General features: G+C 34.9%; 1 protein-coding gene across 2 annotated transcripts in view; it reads left to right on the top strand.

Annotated features, from left to right (window-relative positions):
• LOC149068658 (uncharacterized) overlaps nucleotides 1-17,586 on the top strand; it is a 38,232-nt gene extending 20,646 nt beyond the window's left edge. Inside the window, exons 6-11 of one of the 2 annotated variants that reach the window (XM_089251259.1) lie at nucleotides 435-661; nucleotides 1,713-2,567; nucleotides 8,256-8,361; nucleotides 9,579-9,635; nucleotides 10,451-10,496; nucleotides 15,559-17,586. In XM_089251259.1, the coding sequence (XP_089107385.1) occupies nucleotides 435-661; nucleotides 1,713-2,567; nucleotides 8,256-8,361; nucleotides 9,579-9,635; nucleotides 10,451-10,496; nucleotides 15,559-15,827 (1,560 nt within the window). In that variant the 3' untranslated portion in view covers nucleotides 15,828-17,586. The remainder of the gene's footprint in view (nucleotides 1-434; nucleotides 662-1,712; nucleotides 2,568-8,255; nucleotides 8,362-9,578; nucleotides 9,636-10,450; nucleotides 10,497-15,558) is intronic. The other variant, XM_089251260.1, reaches the window with a different exon arrangement.
• Nucleotides 17,587-22,311: the final 4,725 nt, after the last annotated feature.

Genomic DNA, 22,311 nt, shown 5'->3' on the forward strand with positions numbered 1-22,311 from the left:
TCTTCTTTATAGTATGCAACCAAAGTATTAAAAAAATATATATATATTTTACACATGCATATTGACAATTATTTATAATGTTCATATTTCATTGAATATTGAATTTTTTGCTTTAAATTTCTTTATAATGTTGTCCTGTGGCATTTGGATTTATAGTGTATCTCAAAATGCTTCTAGAAATTATCACTTTGAATTATCAAAAATTTAATTTAATTGGGTTTTATCACTTGAATCAATAGTTCTTATATCTGTATTTTTTTTTTTACTCTTGTCAATTTGGAATCTTTCTTGACATTTTTTTCTTCAAAATAAACACGTGAAAGATTAAAAGTTTGTGTTGGTCATTTTCATTTGTGAAAGATTAATGTTATAGCTTATGTGTATTATTTCCCATTTTTTCAAATGTGTATTCCCCTCCCCCTGAATATCTTCAGGTACCACAGGATAAGTCTTCTAGCCCTGTCGGTCCAGTCATCCATGAAGTAATTGATCACGATGAGTCTGAAATTTCTGGGAAAGTTATTCCAGCTGTTAATATGAAAGGGAAAAATGCAACTTTTGAATTTTCAAATTCTGATAGTGAAATTTCTTCTGATGATAACCCAGCTGTGGCATCCGGAACCCTAGACGCTCTGAGTTTGTTTAAACCTTTGGAACTGAGGTATATGTTATTCTTTATAGCAGGATGCACATGATGAAAAATTAGAGTATTTTTTCTTATTGATATGCATTTATGTAGGTCATATTGAAATCAATGAGTAAGAAGTTTTTTGTTTTTTTTTCAAAAATGAGAATTGAATAGTGGAAAGTGCTTCCTTGAGTAAATTTAGTCTACTGGCTTCACAATCGTGACATCATTACCAGTCACCTGGTAACTACAAGAGATCAATACAAAATGGCTGACATTAATGGTTCCTTTTGTTGATGTACTGAGATTGATTTTTTTTTTTTTTTTTTTTTTTTTTTTTTTTTGGTGCTGAGTTATAACAGTTCACATAACTGGTGAAGAAAGCTTGCAAACAGTTCTACTATTCGTTACCGCTTTTCTTTACGAAATGGGTTGCTCATTAGTTTTGCTGATGAATAAAACCCCCAAAAATCACTTGAATGTTACTGATATGTAGTAGCCCTTTCAAAGAAAAAGCCATAATTTCAAAATTTTGTTATGGAAAAAGCAATAAATTAGCAATAAATATTGACATGCTATTTTTTTTTTGGTTGCTATAGGCTAAAATAGTTTTGTGTACGTACATAATTTTTTAATTATATTTTAAGAAAAGGATCTTCCAACAATTAATTAGTGAGTGATTGTAATCAGTTACAAAATACAAAGTTTTATAAATATAATGACAAACATTATCAAAAAGGCTGCAGGAAGGTAAATTAAATTTAACTGAAGGTGCAGGATTGCGGGGAAAAGATTAAAAACCACTGCTCTAACAGAGTATAAAGCATATTCTCCATATGCTTTTTTTATCATAAGTAAAAGGTCCATTCATTGATCTTATTTAATAGACTACAGTGCGCTTATGAAGATCTGCTAAAAAGTGGTAGCATTGTGCTTCTGCTGTGTGTGAGAGTAAGGTGCGGGATTTGGTGTGTGTGTGTGTGTGCGTGAATAGTTTTTCCTTATAATTTTTGTGTTAATAACCTAGTGCTTTTTCCATTTTGTAAGTTAATCTTTTCTTTTCTCTTTTTTTCTTTTCATACAGCAGCAATTCCATGTTGTCACCAGTCTCTGAAGATGAGGTTGTGCTCGGTCTTCCAAGGGACATACCATCTGCAAATGAAGTAACTGTTACCGAAACTTTGAATGACACCAGCAACGCAACCCCAGAGAGTATCAAGTATACATCAGCCATTTCGCCCATGAATGTTATTGCTGTGCATGACTATTCAAGACAAGTTCCCATACCAGAAGATATAGCTAATGTAGTTTCCATCCCAGAAGATGGGGAGGATATGGAAGATGAGCCTGATCTCATTGCCAATACTATTTCTCTACCTGATAGTAGTCCGATCACCATCACAATACCACATAATGAAGCAAACACTTTAAAGTCTCCTACTATTGCTGACACTGTTTCAATGACGGAAAAATCTACAGATGCGGAAATGATAAACTGTATTGAAAACATGTCTTCTATATCTCCTGCTGAAGTATCGAATGTTATTTCCATCCCAGATAACGATACATCAATATTATGTTTTCCTGAAGTGGCAACACCCGGAGGCTCTGCTTTTCCATTGGACTTTAGCTGTGTTTCACCTGCAAATTCTGGACTCTGTGATAGCACATCTGCAAATGATTTGTCCGATAAGAATGTTGTGCTGCAAACACCTAATGCAATAGATAGGGTATCTCCCTTCAGTAACAAGGCAAGTGATGATAGTGTAATAGATTCTCTTCTACCCGAAAAGAAGAAAAAGAAGATTACTCCAACAAAGGTTGCTGATAATTTTTCTACAAAGAATCGCGTGTCTGTGGCTGAGACAAACAACCAAAATGTTGCCAATGACAAGCAGTTGGCTGTTCCGGAATTCAATTCTGATCCCTCACTTTCAAAGTAAGCATCTTCTACATACACTACATATAGTATATATATATAGTATATATATATATATGCCCAAACACCTAACAATGCTTTTTGTTAAACCTAACAAGCTAGTCTTGATCTAACAAGCTCTATGCATAAATGATCACAATATGACAAAAAAAAAATCAAATGAAGTAATCCATGCATGTGTCAAGAGGAAAGAAATTATTAAAAAAACCTGTAGAGAGAAAAATGATTATATTTTTATTCCCCCATAATTGTTTGTGACTGAAAGGAAGACATTTTTTTCTCATTACTCTGTATGAAATTTCCTTGTTGCTCCTCATGATGTGAGCAATTGTGCCATATTTTGGCACCTTTTGAAGTAGGGCAGGACTAATAACCCTCCCTCTTCCCGAATAAGTGAGTTTTAAACCTGTATTCATTGCAAAAACTGTTTTATCTTGACCATCATCCCTCTCATTCCAACAGAAAAGTTCTGAGAGACTTCTGTATATAGGCCTACAGGATGAGCACTCAAGTTTCTTGGCCATAAACTAAACTACTAGCGAACCGTTGATCGTAAAAACTTGTTCCAATTAGAAAAAGCATTACTTGGCAACAACTTTCTAATTGAGTATCTTGTGGCAGGATGACCAAAAATAAAAAGTCAATTTTTTTATTTTAATGACTATAACCTCTTGTGACGTGAATAACCTAGCTGAATGAATGAATGCCACAACCATCAGTTTTATCCTGTTGACGAGATCTCTTCATGGCCCAGCTTCATGGTAGAAGCTGGAACACTATTATGTAGACAAAAAGCACAAACATATATATATATATACAAAAATATAATGAACACAGAATATGCACGCATACTAAAAGTATAACTATTTCTCTGAACATTGGGTTCTTTAGCGGACAACAGATTTTTGCTGTGAAATTGTTCCAGGGTTTCATCAAAAGAGTGAATGTACTATTTTGTTAGAAGTACTTAGAGAGTCCTTGTCATGTGTTATCTTATATGCGTCATATACATAAAATACATATGAATTCTCATTGTATAATACAAAATGTCCACTGGAGCGAGTCGTCTCACTTAACAACTTGTAGGTGGGCAAATGAGATTGATTGGTGTTGTTAATTTTCAAACTAGAAGCCAATGAATGACCTATCCGATGGGTATACATTATTTAAATACTTAAAAGATACTTATATTAGATACCTATCTGAGGCATACATATTAGATACTACACTTTAGATAGTTTTTCTAATTGGAAGTATAACTCTGGAATAATGGTTTGCCAGTAATTTGTGGCCAAGTAATTTAAGTGTTAACCCATCCTATATACAGTAGACTCTATTACACTATGGGCTAATCTAGCCCTTCCAGTGATCGGCATTTTTAGGCAGGCTTCTTGTGAGGGTAGAATAGAAAAATTTCACTTTGTCTGTTCACCAAGTTTATACTAGTTAGATAGTTTTTTTTTTGTTTTTTTTTCAGATACCGTCCAATAACAGCGATTTCAGTAATCTGGTACACCCAAGTCTAATATATGTCACATTCACGAGTCTAATGTAATTTTATATTATTCAGAAATAGGAATTAAAGTGGCTGTATTGATAGAGAATAAAGTATTAAATATTAATTCCAATAATATCAACTAACCTATACAATATAACAGTGGCTCTCAAACTTTTCTGCCTGTGAAACTCCCTTGTCATTGTTCACGACACCACTGACAGAGGTTGGTGATGCCCCTAGGAGCTGTGATGCACACATTGATAACCACTGCAATATGTTGCAGCACCACACAACCCAAAGGCCATAAGAGAGAACAGAATTAATACTACTTTTTTATTAATTCTTTTGTCCTTTGAATGCCAATGATGATCTTAATGTTCTAGATTTGGAATCTAACTTTCTCTGAGCACCTCACAAATTGATTCTATCAATCTGTGTGCACATTAAATTCAACAGCGGTACATAGTAAAAATAACTAAACCACTCTTAAATGCCATATCTTTTCTTAATGAAGCAGACTTTCTTCTGATTTTCAGCAAGTATAAAATAATGAATGTAGGGAAAGTGTGCTATTCAGAAATCAACTTTAAATAATATTTGGAATCGTCAATGCTATATAAAATATAAGCCTTTTAAAGAGGCATGATATCGCCTAAATGCAAGGCTGTCTTAAGAACATCATGTGCCCCTAGGCCAAGTGGTTCTTCTGAGACCTTACCTGGTAGGTTCTAGAAAATTTCAACCATTTCTCATTTTTGTGAGGGCCCCTCTTCTGTTGAGACTCTTGGTACCATGCGTTATGATGGCAATGCCTAAATGTCTCTGACAGGGTGGATGTGATGTAATGCATCTAGAGAGAAAGCTCGGATAACAGAATCCATTGTTGAAAAATAAATATCCCAAAATTGTGAGAATCAGAAGTCTGGTAATTACAGCTGCAGTCTGCACCGCCTAATGTGATCACATTGGGACTCTGCATTGCTGGTAGCAATACCCAAATGACAACTATAGTAGAGCATATCGATTATCCTAATACCAATCAACCGAACCATCGGTTAACTGAAAGCATTCCAGTCTGCAAATTCAAATTTTGTGTGCTATGTAGAAGTTAATAGTGCCTGATAGTCAGCTCTGAAGCAAAAGAAAATTTTGGACTTCTTTTCCTAAACTGCAGTCTACTTTAATGGCCATTTTGAACTTGTCAAACTAGGCTAGTCAGGGGTACAGGCTAGTTCTGTTTTTTGTACGATGTGTGATACAAAATATATAGTTTTGTGTTTAATATCACTGTTTCTTTATTTCATATTGCTTGTATGGCACTTGTACAATTTTTTTTCATTAAATAATCAGTTATTTGTAAAATCATTTATCCGAACACACCCCCCCCCCCCCCAGTCCCAGATTATTTCAGATAAGAATTCAGAAATTCTTTCAATGCTCTACTGCATAGTTTCCCAACCTTTTTTACATCGCCCCCCCCCTTCTCAGAAATGTTTTTCTCCCACCGCCCCCCAACGCAATCCAACCCATAGGATTCTATGCTATACCCGTAGCTTCTACCACCCCACCTGAAATATTCCATTGCCCCCCAGGGGACGTTAATGCCCATGTTGGGGATCACTGCTTTACTGTATATCTGAAAAAGTCCCATTTGCAAAAACTGTGACCATACATTCCATATGGTCAAACATAGCAATGGTAAATGTGTATTGGTAAAAATAGACAACTGTTTTTCATTCCCACATAATTGGTTGCGAATTGTTTGATCATTTCCTTCCCCCCCCCCCCCTACTCTAAAACGAGACCTCTTTTTATTTCCATCAAACTTTTGTTCCATCCATTCTAATGGAACTGTCAGATGTTTATCATGAATTACAATATTTTCTTAATGTACACAATATGGTTCACAGATTCCTTGAAAAAAACTTGGAAAAATAAATTTGAATGTGATCAACTGAAAGAAACTGATCAAGAACTGAAAAAAAAAAAATTTTTTTTTTTTGTACATTTGCCTTCATTATAGGCAGGCCATTGAAAAAGCAGCTCAACCCGTATCGGGATCACAGCAAATACTATAAACTGATTATGATATTAAGTGTGGAAATATTTGTCTACAAGGGAGGGAGGAGAGTACACACTTTCTTGTCTTGCAGCCCTGATAATAACTTACAGGGGCGAAAGTAAGTTTGATTGCCTTAGCTGCAGAATGCACTTGAAAAGACTTTCAACGAAAAAAATTTTAATAAAATTTTATCCGAAGTCCTGATAACTATACAGATCCCCCCCCCCCCCCATACACATTACGATATTGGTCTATTCCATTCCTTGCAAAAGTTATAACAATACCCGAATCATAATATTATTTATCATTCTGATAAACGGCGTCAATTGTATTTTAATTTACTATATAAATAAATAATTTTCTATGCACATAAAGGTAACTATAACTAATAATTGTGCAAAAGTATTTTCACCATTTCGACTAATTTCCTCACTCATCATGCACTATGCTGCTCCAATAAAATATATATGTGACTGGTCAATTTTGGTATTGTAGTGGATAATTGTGGTTCTACTGTACTGAGGAAAGCATACAGTTTGATGGTCAAGAAACAAGGTAGCCTGAGTGCTTAGATTCAAATAAATGTCTTTTTTTTTTTTTTGTAATCATATATCCTCTGTGTAAGCTATGGAGTCACTGTGCTCTCGTGTAATCATTGGTGATGGACTCGCATCGCGAGGTCCTGGATTTGAACCCCATTGGTGAGGCAGTGGCTGGTCAGCTGAAATCTGTTTCCTGTGGTTCTTAATTTTGTGGTGTGAATGCGAGCCGGTCTCCCTGTTCAAAAGTCTTGCCATAGAAAACAACAGACCTACAACGGTACAAATATTCAATCATCACATTTCACTCATTGTTTGAAAAATAGATGATGGCATTGAAATTCATGCACAACACTAGATCCGTGCTCAGACTGTCAGGTAGACATTCTGAGATTGCATTCTTAGGTGGTCTTCGGGATCAAATTATTTAATAGTAAATTGCATTTAGCAGTAGATCAGAGTTTGTGCTCAATTTAAAGAAGAATATACAAGTTATGAAGAGTATTCTTATTGTGATATTGAAATTGTAAGCAATACAAGTTTTATGTATAACTAGCTGTTATACCCAGTGCTACCCAGGTTTTGTTTCGTATTTTGGCAGCATTAGAAAAGTGACAAACCATTATAAAGGAATAAACATGTCTGTAGCACATTGTTAGGAACCATGATAACCAATATAAACATTCAGTTAGCCTTAACAAGTGATTGTCAAGGTCTATGAACAATTGTTGCCAGACTGGTTTATTTGCCCATTTCAAACATTTGTCCAGCTCTGATGAATTTTAAAAGTAGCCTATCTCTAGATCCGAGTTCCATGTAGTGTATACGACGTTGCGCCTATCGACATTTCGTACTGACGAATATCTAATCAACTTGTAAATTAAGATTTTAATCCAGAGACAATTATCTGTGAGATTTTACGAACCGACGGACTCTTCAAGAATGTACCTCAACAAATCTATGACCACAGTGTCAAGGGACGCTGTTTAGAGCGCATGGACGCCAGAATGTTCATCTTCGGATGGAATCAAGAACTTTAAGAAGATTATGATGTAGATTTTACTGTTGATTTTTAATTTCTCCCTCTGTATATTATGATGCGTCCATTGACGAAGATTGATTATATGTGAATTTATATGTGCAAACTGTATGTAATGTTTTTATTCTGAAGATATTTAATAAAATTTCCAGATACACCCATCCTCCAGGAACGCTTCGATATCTCAATGAGATGGGAAGCAGGGTGTGTTTGGTTTTCAAAGGTTGCAAAATCTGATGAAGATTGGTTTAAAATTATAGATTTTTATAGATAACATACATATGTGTGTGTGCATACAGAAACTGCCAGTCATACAGTAACCCCCTTCAAATGCAGTAACCTCCGTCTTTTAAGGCCAAATAATAATTTCCCTTTGTATAATAAAAGTATGTATTTGAAAGCCCTGATTAACGGTCACCCCGTCTTTTACTGACAAATTTCTTCGTTCCACTAGTGTCTGCAAAAGAGAGTTTATGTACAGTAAACCTGTACATAGGTATAAATCTAAATAACTTTAGCATTTCTTTGAACTGTGTCATTTTGCTTCCAGGAATATGATTTCAAATCATCTTATTGGTGTTGAAGAAGATCTGGAGCGATTAAGGTGTTTTCTTGGTGACCAGATGTATGGTGCTGATTTTTCAACATTACTTGGGGTGAATATAAATACTTTTTTTCCTTCAAATTTTCATCAGTTACTAGTAATAATAGTTTTTAGTGTTCTGGTTCCAGCTTTGTTTTTTTCTCAGCGACTTCCAAAAGACCAACAATTTCCTATTTCGTAAGTCTATGCTCATATGACATAATGTTGTAAGTCCCTTTTTCAAAATTTCGTGATGACAAATTTGTGAACAATATTCTGCCAAAATGTAATTCTGTGGCTTTTCTACTTATTACAATTTGCCTCCATTGTTTTCTCATAAACTGAAAGAGGAAGACAAAATTTTGCAAACCTTCTAAAATTTTGGAAGTCTCTCAAGCGAGACTCCAGAATGTGAGCAATTTAATTTTTTTGAGAAAAGTGACTTGCATCATTTTGCCTCCTGAGCACAGCCATTTCTAACAACCATTTTGGAACTTTGCAAGCTTTAAATTAAGCGAAAAATAATGTTTTACATGTTGCACTGGCGATCAGCTCAAAAATAAAATCAACTAGAAAATAAGACACCTTGAACGGTATTATGCATGATTTAAGAATCCTTCATTATTCATCTAACACCTCAGCCGATCCAATGGTAGAGTGGTCGTATTGAGGAACACACTTTGTGCGAGGCCCTAGATTCGAACTCTACCTTCACCCCAGTAATAGTAGGCTGAAAATGTGAGCCAATCTCCCCGTTGAAAAGTCTTACCATACAGAGCAACAGGACTATAATGGTACAAATTTTCAGTCCTCATACTTCACTCGTAGAGCTATAAAAATAGGTGGCAGTTCTATATCAAGCATTACATAAAAAATAAACTTCACGTAAGTTTATTTACAAGTATGCAGCAGTTCCACGCATTTCAGCAGGTACCGATTTGTTAGAAGTTCTGCAGAGGAATGTGACGAGGTGTGCGTGCAGTTTAATAGTAGTAGTCTAGCACTTCATTCTTAAAATTGTATTTCCTCTACCCCATATAGTGGTCTTTTCAAATTGATAGAATGTGATAACTGTGCTGTATACATATCGTTGAAGTAAAAATTAATTTTAACTTCAGTGAAATGGCTTACAAATGAAATTACTAAAAATGCGGCACAAATCTATCACCAAAATATCAAAACAGAAGAGAAATTTAAAAGTATATACTGCACTGAGATTATTATACTAGATCAGTTTTATAATTTTGCATTCGCCAGTAATAATTATATTTTTTTCCTGTATTTTTTCAGCTATTTAGCACAGATGATGGACCTAACAACACAATTCTTGCAAATCAGTTGGCTTTGGTAAGTTTCTTAGAAGAGATATAGAATATATAGAAAGATATAGATATGCTTTTTAAACAATATTCGCTGAGGTCAGAGGCGCTGGCATGAAAACATTCAGATGGCTGAAAATCTATATTTGTCTGCGTATATATATACCTGACTCAAGCCCATACGCAGGAGGCAGAATGATGCATTCCATTGTATATTCATGAATTTTTGCCCCCTCACAAAATTTATTGGAGGGGGGGGGGCTGAAATTTCCTCAGCTCTCAGGTTCTGGCACCTATGGCTGAGGTAATAATTATAATTTATTTGATGTAAAAAGTGGGCACGCTTGTTTTAGGACTAGTAGAGCTAACCCCTTTTCCTGTAGTTTTTGTCCCATGTATTTATCGCTCCCTTACTTTTCACTGTACATTCCTAATCAACTTTTTAATGAGCAATAATTGAAATTAGCAAAAGGCAGTAAATTTAAAATTGTATAGTAGACTCACTAATCTGGCACATATCAGACCGGGTTGTGCCAAATTATCGAAAGCACCAGATTACTGACAGTCAATTGAAAACAGTCCACTTAAGTAATATAAACTTCTGCTCACACAGACATACAGTGACATGTTTTTCTCTTCTATGCTCAAAGAAAACCCACCTAAAAACACTGAATTACTTGATGGGTGGGATTAACGAATGGCCAGATCATTGAATCTATGGTACTTATATCTTTTGCAACCTTCTAACCATTTTTTTTCAAAGCAAGTGCTTTATAGTTGTTATAATATAGATGTAACATCTCTTAGCTATTGTACTAAAATATTGAATTTTTACGTGTATAGGATGATCACACCCAGTTTTTGAAAGATGCAGACAGCAATGTTATAGGTGAGGTTTTTTTTAGTTAACTAAAGAATTTTCATTTTTAAGGCTCATGCTTTGAGATTTATTTACACCCTTAATTTAGCATATATATATGGCATATATATCATCACCTTGTACTGAAAACCTTGTATATCAAATTCCCAACTTTACAGGAAGAGCAAAAAAATGATGGGACATCCCATTGAATAACACACAAAAAAGGTTCATTTTTTTCTCTATAGAGATCATTGCTGATTTTTTTTTTTTTCTTCAAAAACTAATAGGTGAGATATGATGTTCTCAATCTAAAACTGTAGAAAAGTCATTTAAAAAAATTGTTGTATGAGGTTTTTGTTATAAAGCATGAACTATTCAACATATCATTACATTAGATAGTGAGAGCAACTATTCAGCTTATTTTTGCTATTAGCTTATTGCTGTCACCGTGCATTGACCATTCAGCATATATATACACACTTCTAGGAAGAAATTTCTCGTGTGAGTGCTTAGTGGTAGCAAACTCGCCAGGATTGTGAGAGGGCTATGGTTCAAGTCCTAGTAAAGGCAAATGAAATTTTTTTCCAATCATTGTCTCTATGTAACAACCAGTTTCCAACATGTCTCACATAAACAAGTAGAGAGGATATTTTTGCTAAGCAAGATTTCATTTTTGTAGAGACGAAGGTGAATAGAGTTGTTACCTTGAATTTTATTTCCAATTCCGTCAATTTGATGGGATTTATAAATCTCTGAACAAATAACATTTTAGCAGCTCTCAAAAAATGACACCTAAAAAGGAATCAATTCTTTATAGATAAAATATTCTAGTTATAGAGATGTATATTTTGTACTAAACATTAAGAGATGTACTGTCTGAAATACCGAAAAAATTGAGAAAAGAAATTGGAATAATCGGTATATTTTGTTGCAAAACAATGGGGTGGGTGGACTAGATACATCGCTTAACCAGTCAAGTGGTTACGACAGTGTTTGCCGTCGCTGCCATACGTAATGTTGGTGCCTACGACGGCATTTGCTGACGCGCAGACTTTTTTCGGCCTTTTTCACCAGTCAAGTGGTTAAGACGGCATTTGCCGTTGCTGATATAAGTAATGGTGTTGCCTACGACGGCATTTGCCGACACGAAGACTTTTCGGTCTTTTTCACAGATATGACGAAATAATTTGTCATACATGTGCTGCCATCTCTGTACGCCATCCTTCTACTTTATTATCTCATCACTAGATGGAGTTGACAATTATGTTTCAAGGTCTGAGATTATTATTACTATTATCTTCGTCATGCTTTGCAAAGCTGCATCCCCATCGTTTTTGTTTCAATTTCCAACTCCCTTGCGAAGATGCATCTGTTTTATTACTCATATATATATATATATACAAATACAAATACAACGCCACAACAGGCAAAATGCCCAACGAGGTGGCTGATAAAAAGATGCCCATAAAAATATGGTTGTCATATGTTTCAAAAATACAGCAACCCAATTAAAAATGCAATCAACACAAATTACAAACAATATATACACATGATAAAATATTATACAATGCCCATAAAGAATACTTATGGTTGTCTTATTCTAAGAATGGATAGCTTCTCGATTTACCCCAACATGTTTATCGTATTTCTTTTTAAACGTGTCAATTGTGTTACAATTTACTACCTCCGGGGGTAAGCTATTCCATTTATTAACAACCCTATTGGAGAAAAATTCCCTGCAACACCATAACCTTGCATTGTCCCTCACCAATCGATACTGGTGTCCCCTTGTAAAAGCAGTCGATTGGCGGTGTACTAAAAGTTCATGGTCCATCCTATCCATCCCATTGAAAATTTTGAACACTTCGATCATATCTCCTCGACACCTGCGTTCATCCAATGTAAACATATTCAAAAAATGAAGTCTTTCTTCATAACTCAAGCCCTGTGTGCCAATAAGGACACGCGTAGCTCTTCTCTGCACCCCTTCAACCAAGTCTATGTCCCTCTGTAGGTATGGTCTCCAAAACCTTACAGCATACTCCATTCCAGGACGAACTAAGCCTCGAAAAAGCGGAAGAATGACTTTAGGAGAATGCGAAGAGACCTTTTTGAAAATGAGACCAAGCATTCTATTCGCTTTTTTGACAACCGCTGAACAATGTTCAGAAAACTTAAGTCGCTCGTCAATGAGAATTCCCAAATCGGTGACTCTAGTTGCATCCGGGATAGTGACACCATTCAACTCGTAAGAGAACCGTGGGTTGTTCGAACCAAAATGAGCGACCATGCACTTATCTACGCTAAACGTCATGCTCCATTCATTTGCCCATGCTGCAATCTTGTTTAAGTTGGTCTGGAGCAACTCCCTATCGCTTTCATTTCCGATTACCCCCATTAGCTTCACATCATCTGCGAATTTGCTAGTAATTCCATCGATACCCTGATCGAGTTTGTCGATAAAAAGTGAAAAAAGTATGGGGCCAAGGACACTTCCCTGAGGAACTCCACTTGTGACGTCTGTCCAACCAGAGAATTCCCCGTTCACCATAACTCGTTGCGACCTATCTCTTAACCACGATTCTATCCAATTCAGCAAGTTGCCCCCTATTCCAATCTCGTGTAAACGCTTCAAGAGTTTGCCATGTTGGACCCGATTGAATGCCTTCTGGAAATCAAGGTAAACAACGTCGACATTTTTGCTCTTACCCAAAGCCTTAGTCACGTAATCATAGAAGCAAAGGAGGTTAGTTACACATGACTTCCCCTTCCTGAACCCATGCTGATTATCCGACAATACATTATTCTCGTCTATCCACTTCACAAACTGCCTTTTGATGATAATTTCCAAAATTTTCGAGAGGGAGCTCGTCAAACTCACTGGACGATAATTAGACACCACTTCTCTACTACCCTTCTTAAATATCGGAACAACGTTAGCCAGTTTCCAATCTCTCGGGACGATACCCTCAGCAACACTACTCCTGTATATCTGTGCGACTGGCCCCAACAATTCATTAGCACCTTCCCTGAGAACCCTGGGATAGATATCATCTGGTCCTGGTGCTTTGCTTGCACATACATTTCTTAGAAGATTTAGGACCTCCACGTCTTCCACTTGAATATCGTTGAGCGTTTTATTACCCCATGCAACACCCGTATATCGAATATCATTATCTCCATTAAAAACCGACGCGAAAAAGTCATTGAAAGCACTACACATGCCTACATTGCTCTCTACTTTTGAGCCTCCTATCGAGAGGGGGCCAACTGTCCCCTTACATCCATTATTGACGTATCGAAAAAATGATTTTGGGTCAGAGCCAATGTTATCTGCCAACCTAGATTCAACTTGCTTTTTACTATCCCTTATCGCTTTCTTCAACAGTCTTCTTTTATCAGTAAACAATGATAGGTCACCTCGTCCACTTTTATACTCTCTGAATGCTCTTTTCTTTTCAAGATAAAGGTTCCGCACGCTATCCGTGAACCATAGAGGGTGTGATGTACAAACACGCTTTTTTCGAACAAAGGGTATAACGTCGTGCAAAACAGAGGACAGCTTCGTACTAAATTCTTCCCATTGACTTACCACCCCTACTGATTCCAACCGGTCTTTGAAAACTTCCGCTAACCTTCTTCGCAAAACGTCAAAGTTAGTTCTCCGAAAACAAGGAACCAGTCTTTTGTTATCAACCTTACCCGAGGAAAAGTTACAGTGAAATCTGACGATACGATGATCACTGGAAGAAAACTCTTCCCCCACCGAAACATGTTCAACTAGATCCTCAGAACTAGTAAGAACTAAATCCAAAATAGCAGTACCCCTAGTGGCTTCTGATACATGCTGATACAAAAAATTTTCGAGCACCAACTTATATATATATATATATATATATATATATATATATAATTTTAGCAAAGGTTCAACTACTATGGTTCCACATAAATCCATCAACAGCATTTCTTTTAGTCACAGGACATTATGACCGCCCTCCCCACTTTTGGGTAAGCATTACACAGAAACAAACTTTACGTCAGGTTGCACTACACGTACACGCACATTCCCGCATGTACCGATTCGTTGGGGGGTTTCGCGGGGGGGGGGGGGTGCATGTGTGGTGTAGCAGTAGTAGGTAGGGGCTCGGGGATCCATGATGTTCTTAAGTCAGCCACCTCGTTGGGCAATTTGCCTGTTGTGGCGTTGTATTTGTATTTGTATATTTGTATTTGTATATTATGTCTTGACACATTCGAGCTATAAAAAAACATGCTATAAAAAAATATTTTAATATTTCAAAATTCCAAGAAAAGAAAAAAAAGGGAAAAAGCACGCGCATCTTCAAAAAAAAAGTGGGCACTACGGGTAATGCTCGGAGAAATTCATTGGACAGTTGACTGGTTAAATGAAAGACACTAATCACACAAGGAAACTCAAGTCCTTCATCATCACATTTTATTTACAGGAGACATTCCACTTAACATTATGCCAAAGGGCGAACTACAATACTCTTCATGCTTTTGGCATAACCAGCCATTATAAAGGCTTCACTTTTATATCGTAACATATTTATATATATATTAGACCACATAGAGGATTAAGACATTTTTTCAGTGCATCTTGGTAGAGCTGAACATTTATTATTGCTCTCCACCAAATGTTTAGTTAATTCAGGAAGAAGATTGGTGTTATGGTTCTATATATTTCTCATATTAGATGCACCAGCAATGAAATTGTATGATATTTAGCATTGTAAGGCAGTACTGGTGTCCACAAAACCATAGTGCCTGCCAGACTTTTCTTTTATGCCTAGGAACAAATTGAAAGTGGTTATGTAACAAAGCATGAAAAGTTCTTATATTTTGAGTCTCGAACTTTGGTTTTTATTTAATTTACTTAGTACTGAAACAGTACTATTAATTTCTCTTATACTATAATATTCCAAAATTGGACACAAATGGCTTTCATCTTTGACTGAAAGTATGTTATGTGTGAATTATGTGGAGTAATGGTTTTGATTTGAAGTGAATAATTGTTTATTATTATTATTATTATCATCATCATCATTTTGTTCATTTCCTTATCCAGGAAATGAATTAGTTCAGCTCCCTTCTTCAATGCAAAGTATAGACCTAGAAGAATTTATAAACGAGCCAGACTTGCTTAACTATCTGGATGGTCCCCAAGAATTGTCCAAGTGTGAAGATCAGCAGAAAGACTGTATTTTACCAGCGAGCACTCTTCTTAATATCAAACAGGAAAAAGATCTTGATGATTCTTATTGCAACTTGTCTGTGGTTCCGAATACCAAAACATCTAAAATTTCTCGAAATAGGGTTAAGCGCAAGGCAAAATAGCTATACTGAGTATTATATACTTCTTTGTTATTGTGTTTTGTTTGTTTTTTTTTCTTGCTGGGTTGCTTTAATACGAAGTGTACTGCGCATATAGAAATGTGTGTTTTCTGATTGAAAACTTGGGAATTAATGTTGTAGTCACTTAAGTAGCAAATTTGGGTGTTGATATCTTGGTTCTGCATTTTCAGTAATGTGTGTGGTTACTACTAGTAGCATGTTACTGTAATCGTGGTTGGCCTATCAATCTAGTACAAAGATTCTTTTATTTTAAATTCCAAAGGTTTCCATCCTTAGTATCTGTGAAATGTTCTGCCTAATATTGTGCTTTTTCATTTTAAATGATACGTTAAACTGTTACTGAGACAAAAAGTTTTTGCTCCATTTTAATATGATTGGTTTTTGAAACCAAAAATTGTTGATCTTCGAGGTGAATGAGGAAATTATTTAAATGTTGTTGAATTGTATTTGTTTCTTTTTAAATGTAAAATTGACCTTTTTTGTATTATAACCTTGAGGTTACAAAACATAGCAGTCTCATTATAGGTCTATTCTATAACGTGTGAAGATGCTGTTAGCATAAGAACTAATTTCAGGAGCCTTAGAAATTCAGGCACAACTTAATTTAATGTTTAGTTAATTTGATGTTTGCTGTTTGTCAGAATTTGAAGAAAAAAAAGTTTAATTCAGCTACAGCTTTTTACACTATCCTTTGGCATTGCACGTAAATTTTAGTTAATACACAGTTGGCAAAAAAGAGTTACAGGCAGAGGATAAATATGTACATAAGAGGTGTAATAAACGATCCATCCATAAATTGGGGGTGGTTTTTCCTGTATCTCTCTAGAAAGTTGTCATAACTATCTTATTCAAAAATCTGAGGTATTATGTTTCCTAAATTTCTTTTAAATGAGGAATGTAAGGGTTATTAAGGTAACTAATATTTTCTGATGCCAGTTTTGTAAACATTTTCATCCGTTCACAGTATTACGAGTTGGCAGGGTAAAAATGACTAAATGGAAGAGACAAATCACAAAACTTGCGATGTGGACATTGTTTTAGCAAGTCTCATTTTTGTTCATATATAACATTTTATATATATATATAAAGGAATGTAATTCTTATATGTTTACTTCCAACTAATTTATGTTATTCTCTTTGTGACAAACTACTGAGCACATTCGTAATAGACTGGTCTCAAAGTCTTGATACAATCTGAAATATAGTAATTTCTGATGAATAAGGCCCTGATTCTTCCGTAAGTTTTCATAGAAGCGCTGTGTCTTTGTAAGATCCATGTAATTGTCATTCAAACATAAAATAATTCTAAAAGTTGAATAAAACTAATTTTTTTTATGTTTAACTTTATTCAAATTGTATAAAAAATTTCATTAGAACCCTTGAAGTTAAAATGTGTCGGAAAAAAAGTTATTGAATGCAAAGCAGCAGATTCTTCAGCAACGGGATAAGTTCAGTGGCAAAGTTCTGGCTTTCATTCATTCAGGCAGCAGTTTCAAATTAGCCACAAGAGCTAAAAAAAAAAATTAATTTTCAAAGCTGTATTTCTGGAAATTTAGATGTTATTCTCAATATGAGAAAGGAATGGGGTTAACAAGCTTTGTGTAAAATTTATTTGAATCGTATAATGAATGGTAGTATTTCAGGGTTTCCGATGACTTGGAATGTCAGGGAAATTAAATATAGTCAAGAATTGTCTGAAAATTTTAAATATTACAAAAGTAAAGGAAGTTCTGTGAAGAGGAAAAAAAACACGAAAAAAAATAAATATTAAAAATTTGGAAGGCTAATATTTTGAATTTTTTTTTCCCCAGAGTTTTGGTCAGAGAAAGTTGGGGAAATGATCAAACAAATTTTGCTGGGAAACCCTGTGTTTAAATTGAGATGTTTTGACATTCAACATCTTTTTTACCCCCAAGCCATCATTGTCCACTTTGATGTTTTTTTCTTTTTAATGAGAATGACTTTCCTGATCTGTATCTTGGCTTATCTGTGGCAGCTTTCATTTTTAAAAACATGATTTTGGGAAATTGCACTGCTTACACTAATGCTGCACTTACATTAATTTGTGTTTCATAGAAAATGCAGTCTTCAAGGCATTGATTATTAACCTTATTATAAGAAATTCATATATAAGATATCATTTAATGAGATGGCATTTAAATCATTCATTATTAATTTTGAGAACTTTTGCAAGTTTTTTCAAACAAATGTTTTTAGTAAATGAGAGAACAATAATTATCCCATAGTTGGCCTTATCTATAGTAGTGCTTATGTTTTTAAAACAATTTGAGACTTCTTGTGCCTATGTTAAATTTTATGAAATAATTAGAGGACTATTTTTTCTCTTCCCCTGGTGATTAACCCTTTCCCTGCTACTACTAAACCATGCGTGTACTTCATCCATATTCGTTCTCCGGAACCTCTAACGAATTGGTACATGTTGGAATATGCATGTACATGTAGTGATACCTGACTGTTTCTGTGTCATGCTTGGTATGCGTAGTGTTGCCATCTACCACCAGTTAATCCTTTCCCTGAAAACTATGATATTTATTCCCATACTATAGATTGGCCAAGGAATGCTGTATACTAAGGTTTAATTTTTGCCCTGAAAACATGCAGTGGATCATTGCCCCCTGATGACGGGCACAGGAAGATTCTCATCATTTTTTTGTTTTTTCATTCTATAAATTCTCTTTTGAGGGGCCGGCCAAAAAGGTCCCAGCATAGGGGCTATGCAGCAGATACATTAAGCTCACAAATATATTTAATAATTTTTTCCTCAACTGTCATGCACCTATCTTAAGAAACATGGTACATTTTCAGTTCACTATTATGCAGGGTTATGCCACCTTAATGCATTGGCCTACCTGATAAGGTATGAGAGCCTAATACCTGGAGCCTAATGTAGCATATTTGGGGGAAAGTCAGGAAATATATTTGATAAAAGTTGGGCAAAAATTCTGTAAAGTTGAAAAACTAAAAAAAAAAAATTGAAAGGTTTAGACTTTGAATTATATATTTCTTTCTTCTGGAGATTTAGGTGAGGGAAATGATCAAGCAAATTTTGCTGGCAACCCTATTTTATGATGATTTTGCATTCATCTGGAGGTAGGAGAAGTGAAATGTTTTTCTAGAATCTCTTGCAACATTTGAGAAGAAATGTTGTTGCGAACAATTTTTTTTTTTTCTTCAAAAAAATTCTGCTGTTTTAAAAGCTTTTGAGCTACAGAAACAACTAGAATAATTTAACACAATATTTTACCAATTATGCTGTAACTATGGGTGTTTGGTTTGATTTTTTGGTCTAAAAAATGTTGCAGAAACTGAATGTATTTAAAACAAATAAACCTTTTAGGTATTTTTTTTTTATTATGAATTCAGGATGTACAGCTACAATAAATGGCACAATGACTGCCATCATTTTCCTCTCAAATGATGGCAGTCCTTGTGCGAACTATTTTAGCTGAACAGTTTATCAAAATAGGACATGAATCTCTATACATCATCTGCCTGAATAATACAACTTGATAACTCAAAAATTTGTGATTTTTAGTCAAGTACAGAAAATGACGCATCTTAGCATCCATTTTCATATGCTATAACTAGGTAATCTGTAACACATCTAAACAAAGTTATTGATTATTTCTAGGTAATGCAATATTAAATATGCACTTCATTCAGTGTTTAAACAAGTTTTTCTCTGAACTTCTAAAATAGAGTTATCCAGTTGTAGCAGTCAGACTGTTAAAAGAAAGTTGATGCTCAGTTTTGTGAATTCCTATGGACTTGAACAATTAGTTCATAAAAGCAAAAGTTCGTAAACGGGGTAGACGTTTTCTGAAAGAAATGGCATTGTTTTGGTTTTAGAAGACCCGTTCATAATTTGGGGGTTCGTAAAACCGAGCTTCGACTGAATAAACATGATAATATCCTATATGATATTGTAATCAGGAATGATTATGAAATTGGTTTTTCTTCAGTTGGGAGTCCATTGGTAACAGCTTGACAATCATTAATTTGTGTTGACTTTTGTGAGTTATTTCAACACTGGCTAACATGCTAATTCCTGCATCATATGCCCACCCACATTAGCTGGATGTTTTTATTATAACTGGAGAAACTTTATTATCTCTAAGATTATTTAGATTTATTATGAATGCAGTACAGTGTTTTCCCCTAGAACTTTTGTACCACCTGGATCCTCAAGACTGTCAGGTAGTCCACCAGGCAAGTGGCTATGAGGAGAACACTGTAGTGAAATTTCTTTTTCATATTATTCATTCTTGTATTATTTATCTTATTCTCAATACAATAACCACTATCCCTCTTCCCTCCCACCACCCATTTTGAAAACTGCTTTCTGTGTTATTTTGTCATTGATATCAAAATGCATTATCCAGTGGAACCTCTTTATACCATTACCCTTGGGAACCTGGGGAAAAAAATGTTATTTGTGGAGTTGAGGTGATAGAGAAGAGAATCTGTGAATCTGTAATGATAGATGTGACAAAAATTTTGATATTGGGGGGGGGGGGGTCATCAGCAATTTTGAACGTCTTTCCGAAATTGGTACATCCTTGCACCCTAGCTTATTTCATGGCTTAGAAAATCCCAGGTGCCAGCTCGCCATAGTGACCAGAAAATCAGTGTTGGCACCTAATATTTTTAATGTAAATTGATAAATTGTGCACAAAATTTTCTGATTTCATGATAGTGCATCCTGTGAACATGGGAAGGTGAAAAAAATCTGGAAAGTGTTATTTAGGATTTTTTTTTCATGAGCAATGAACCTTACTCAGCTCCTAAGAGATTGAGCCGGTGCCTAATTTTGTTTATTTGTCAAACCCTGGCTCATTTAAGCAGAATTTAAGATCAGCAAACTTGCTCACATAATTTCCAGCATGAAGCCATTTTTGTTAGTTACGATTTTCAACCTGATCTTGAGATGATGAAATATACGCTTTTGTTTTTAGCTCTGAAATGGCTTCACAAATATAATGTAAATTGTCACCATTACATCAAATCACAAAAAAAGAAGAAAAAGCATTTTCGTGTGCAAAGCAAAAGCCAACAGCCAGCATCAATTTGACCTTTCAACATCTGAAATCGGCAAGATGACTTGTATCTGATTTGACCATATGTCCCATTAAGTCTGCATGTTCTGTTTCTGGTCCGATGCCGATTTCTTTGTTTGTGTTATTTGATTTGAGCATAGTAATGATGAATAATTTAACCTACTCATTGTGTGATGATTGGCGACTTAGCGCTAATCAGCGATGACTTGCAAGGTGTCACATTTTTGCAATGAGGAAATATCCCTGTATAATTTTTTTTTTATTAATGAAAAATTCCTACATTTCTTTTTTCAAATATCCTTTTTATATTTGTTTTTGTGCAGAGTTTGAATCCATGCAAAAATCTCTCTAATTCACATTCTCCAAAGTTGGCAGCTATATTTTTAGGTGAAGATATTCAGACCCAAAGGTCTGAGAACCACTGCTTGATGGCGATAGCATTAAAGTAGGTATATGGTGAAGAAAGAAAGAATAGATTGCAAAGCTGACATTCTTCCCTAAGAGTCAAAATATAAAAAATTTTAATCTAACACGTCATTTAAATAGTGGAGAAAGGGGAAAGAAAAATACTTTTCACATGAAAGTGATGGTATATCGAGGAAAGCATAAAATTAGTAATCATTTATCAGGGATGCTGCTGTTAACATCAGTTATCCTATTCTTTAAAACTGTCAGAGACAGTAATGGTATAAATAGGTTCTACTGTATGAACTATGTACTATGAAAACAAAAATGAAATGTTGTTGCTTATTTAGCTTTTAGCTTTCATATCAGACAGCACTGATGTGGTTTCGTTCGCACAACTTGCACAAATAAAAATTCCAATTGTTCTGGGTTTTTCATCTGTGATTACAGCTGCTTTCACCATTCATATATATACAGTGGAACCTCTCAATAGCAAACACCATGGCATCCAAATTTTTTCCACTAATGGGGGAGTTGGTTAAATGTATAGCCTAGTCACCCTGTTTCATGGACTTCTAAAGTGTCTGTGTTAACAGGAGGTGTCTGCTAACTGGACGTGTCCATTTTGGAGGTTCTGCTGTAACTTGAACATGAAATTGTGTTAGCGTAACTCATTTAGTTTTGCTATAAATGTTAATTTGTATGTTCTGTATCATCATCTATGAAATGTTTTTTTCCTCACACATGTCAGAGCTATTATACTCTTAGCATTTTTCATTTGTGATTGTGTTCTTGTTATGCTTTTTTATATACTGATGTTCCATGCTATGCATGTTAATCATTGGGTCTCAATATTAATTACATTTAATTTTTTTTTTTAATGTTTACTTGTAATGATGAATATTCAGATGTACTTAATTCAGTTATTATAAGAGAAATTCATACATTTATTCATAAATTTCTCAATTTTGTTTTCATGCAAA

This window comes from Pholcus phalangioides, unplaced genomic scaffold, assembly GCF_987345545.1.
Source record: "Pholcus phalangioides strain wild (caught in Gottingen) unplaced genomic scaffold, Ppha-v1.0 ptg000024l_1, whole genome shotgun sequence".
Lineage (NCBI taxonomy): Eukaryota > Metazoa > Arthropoda > Arachnida > Araneae > Pholcidae > Pholcus > Pholcus phalangioides.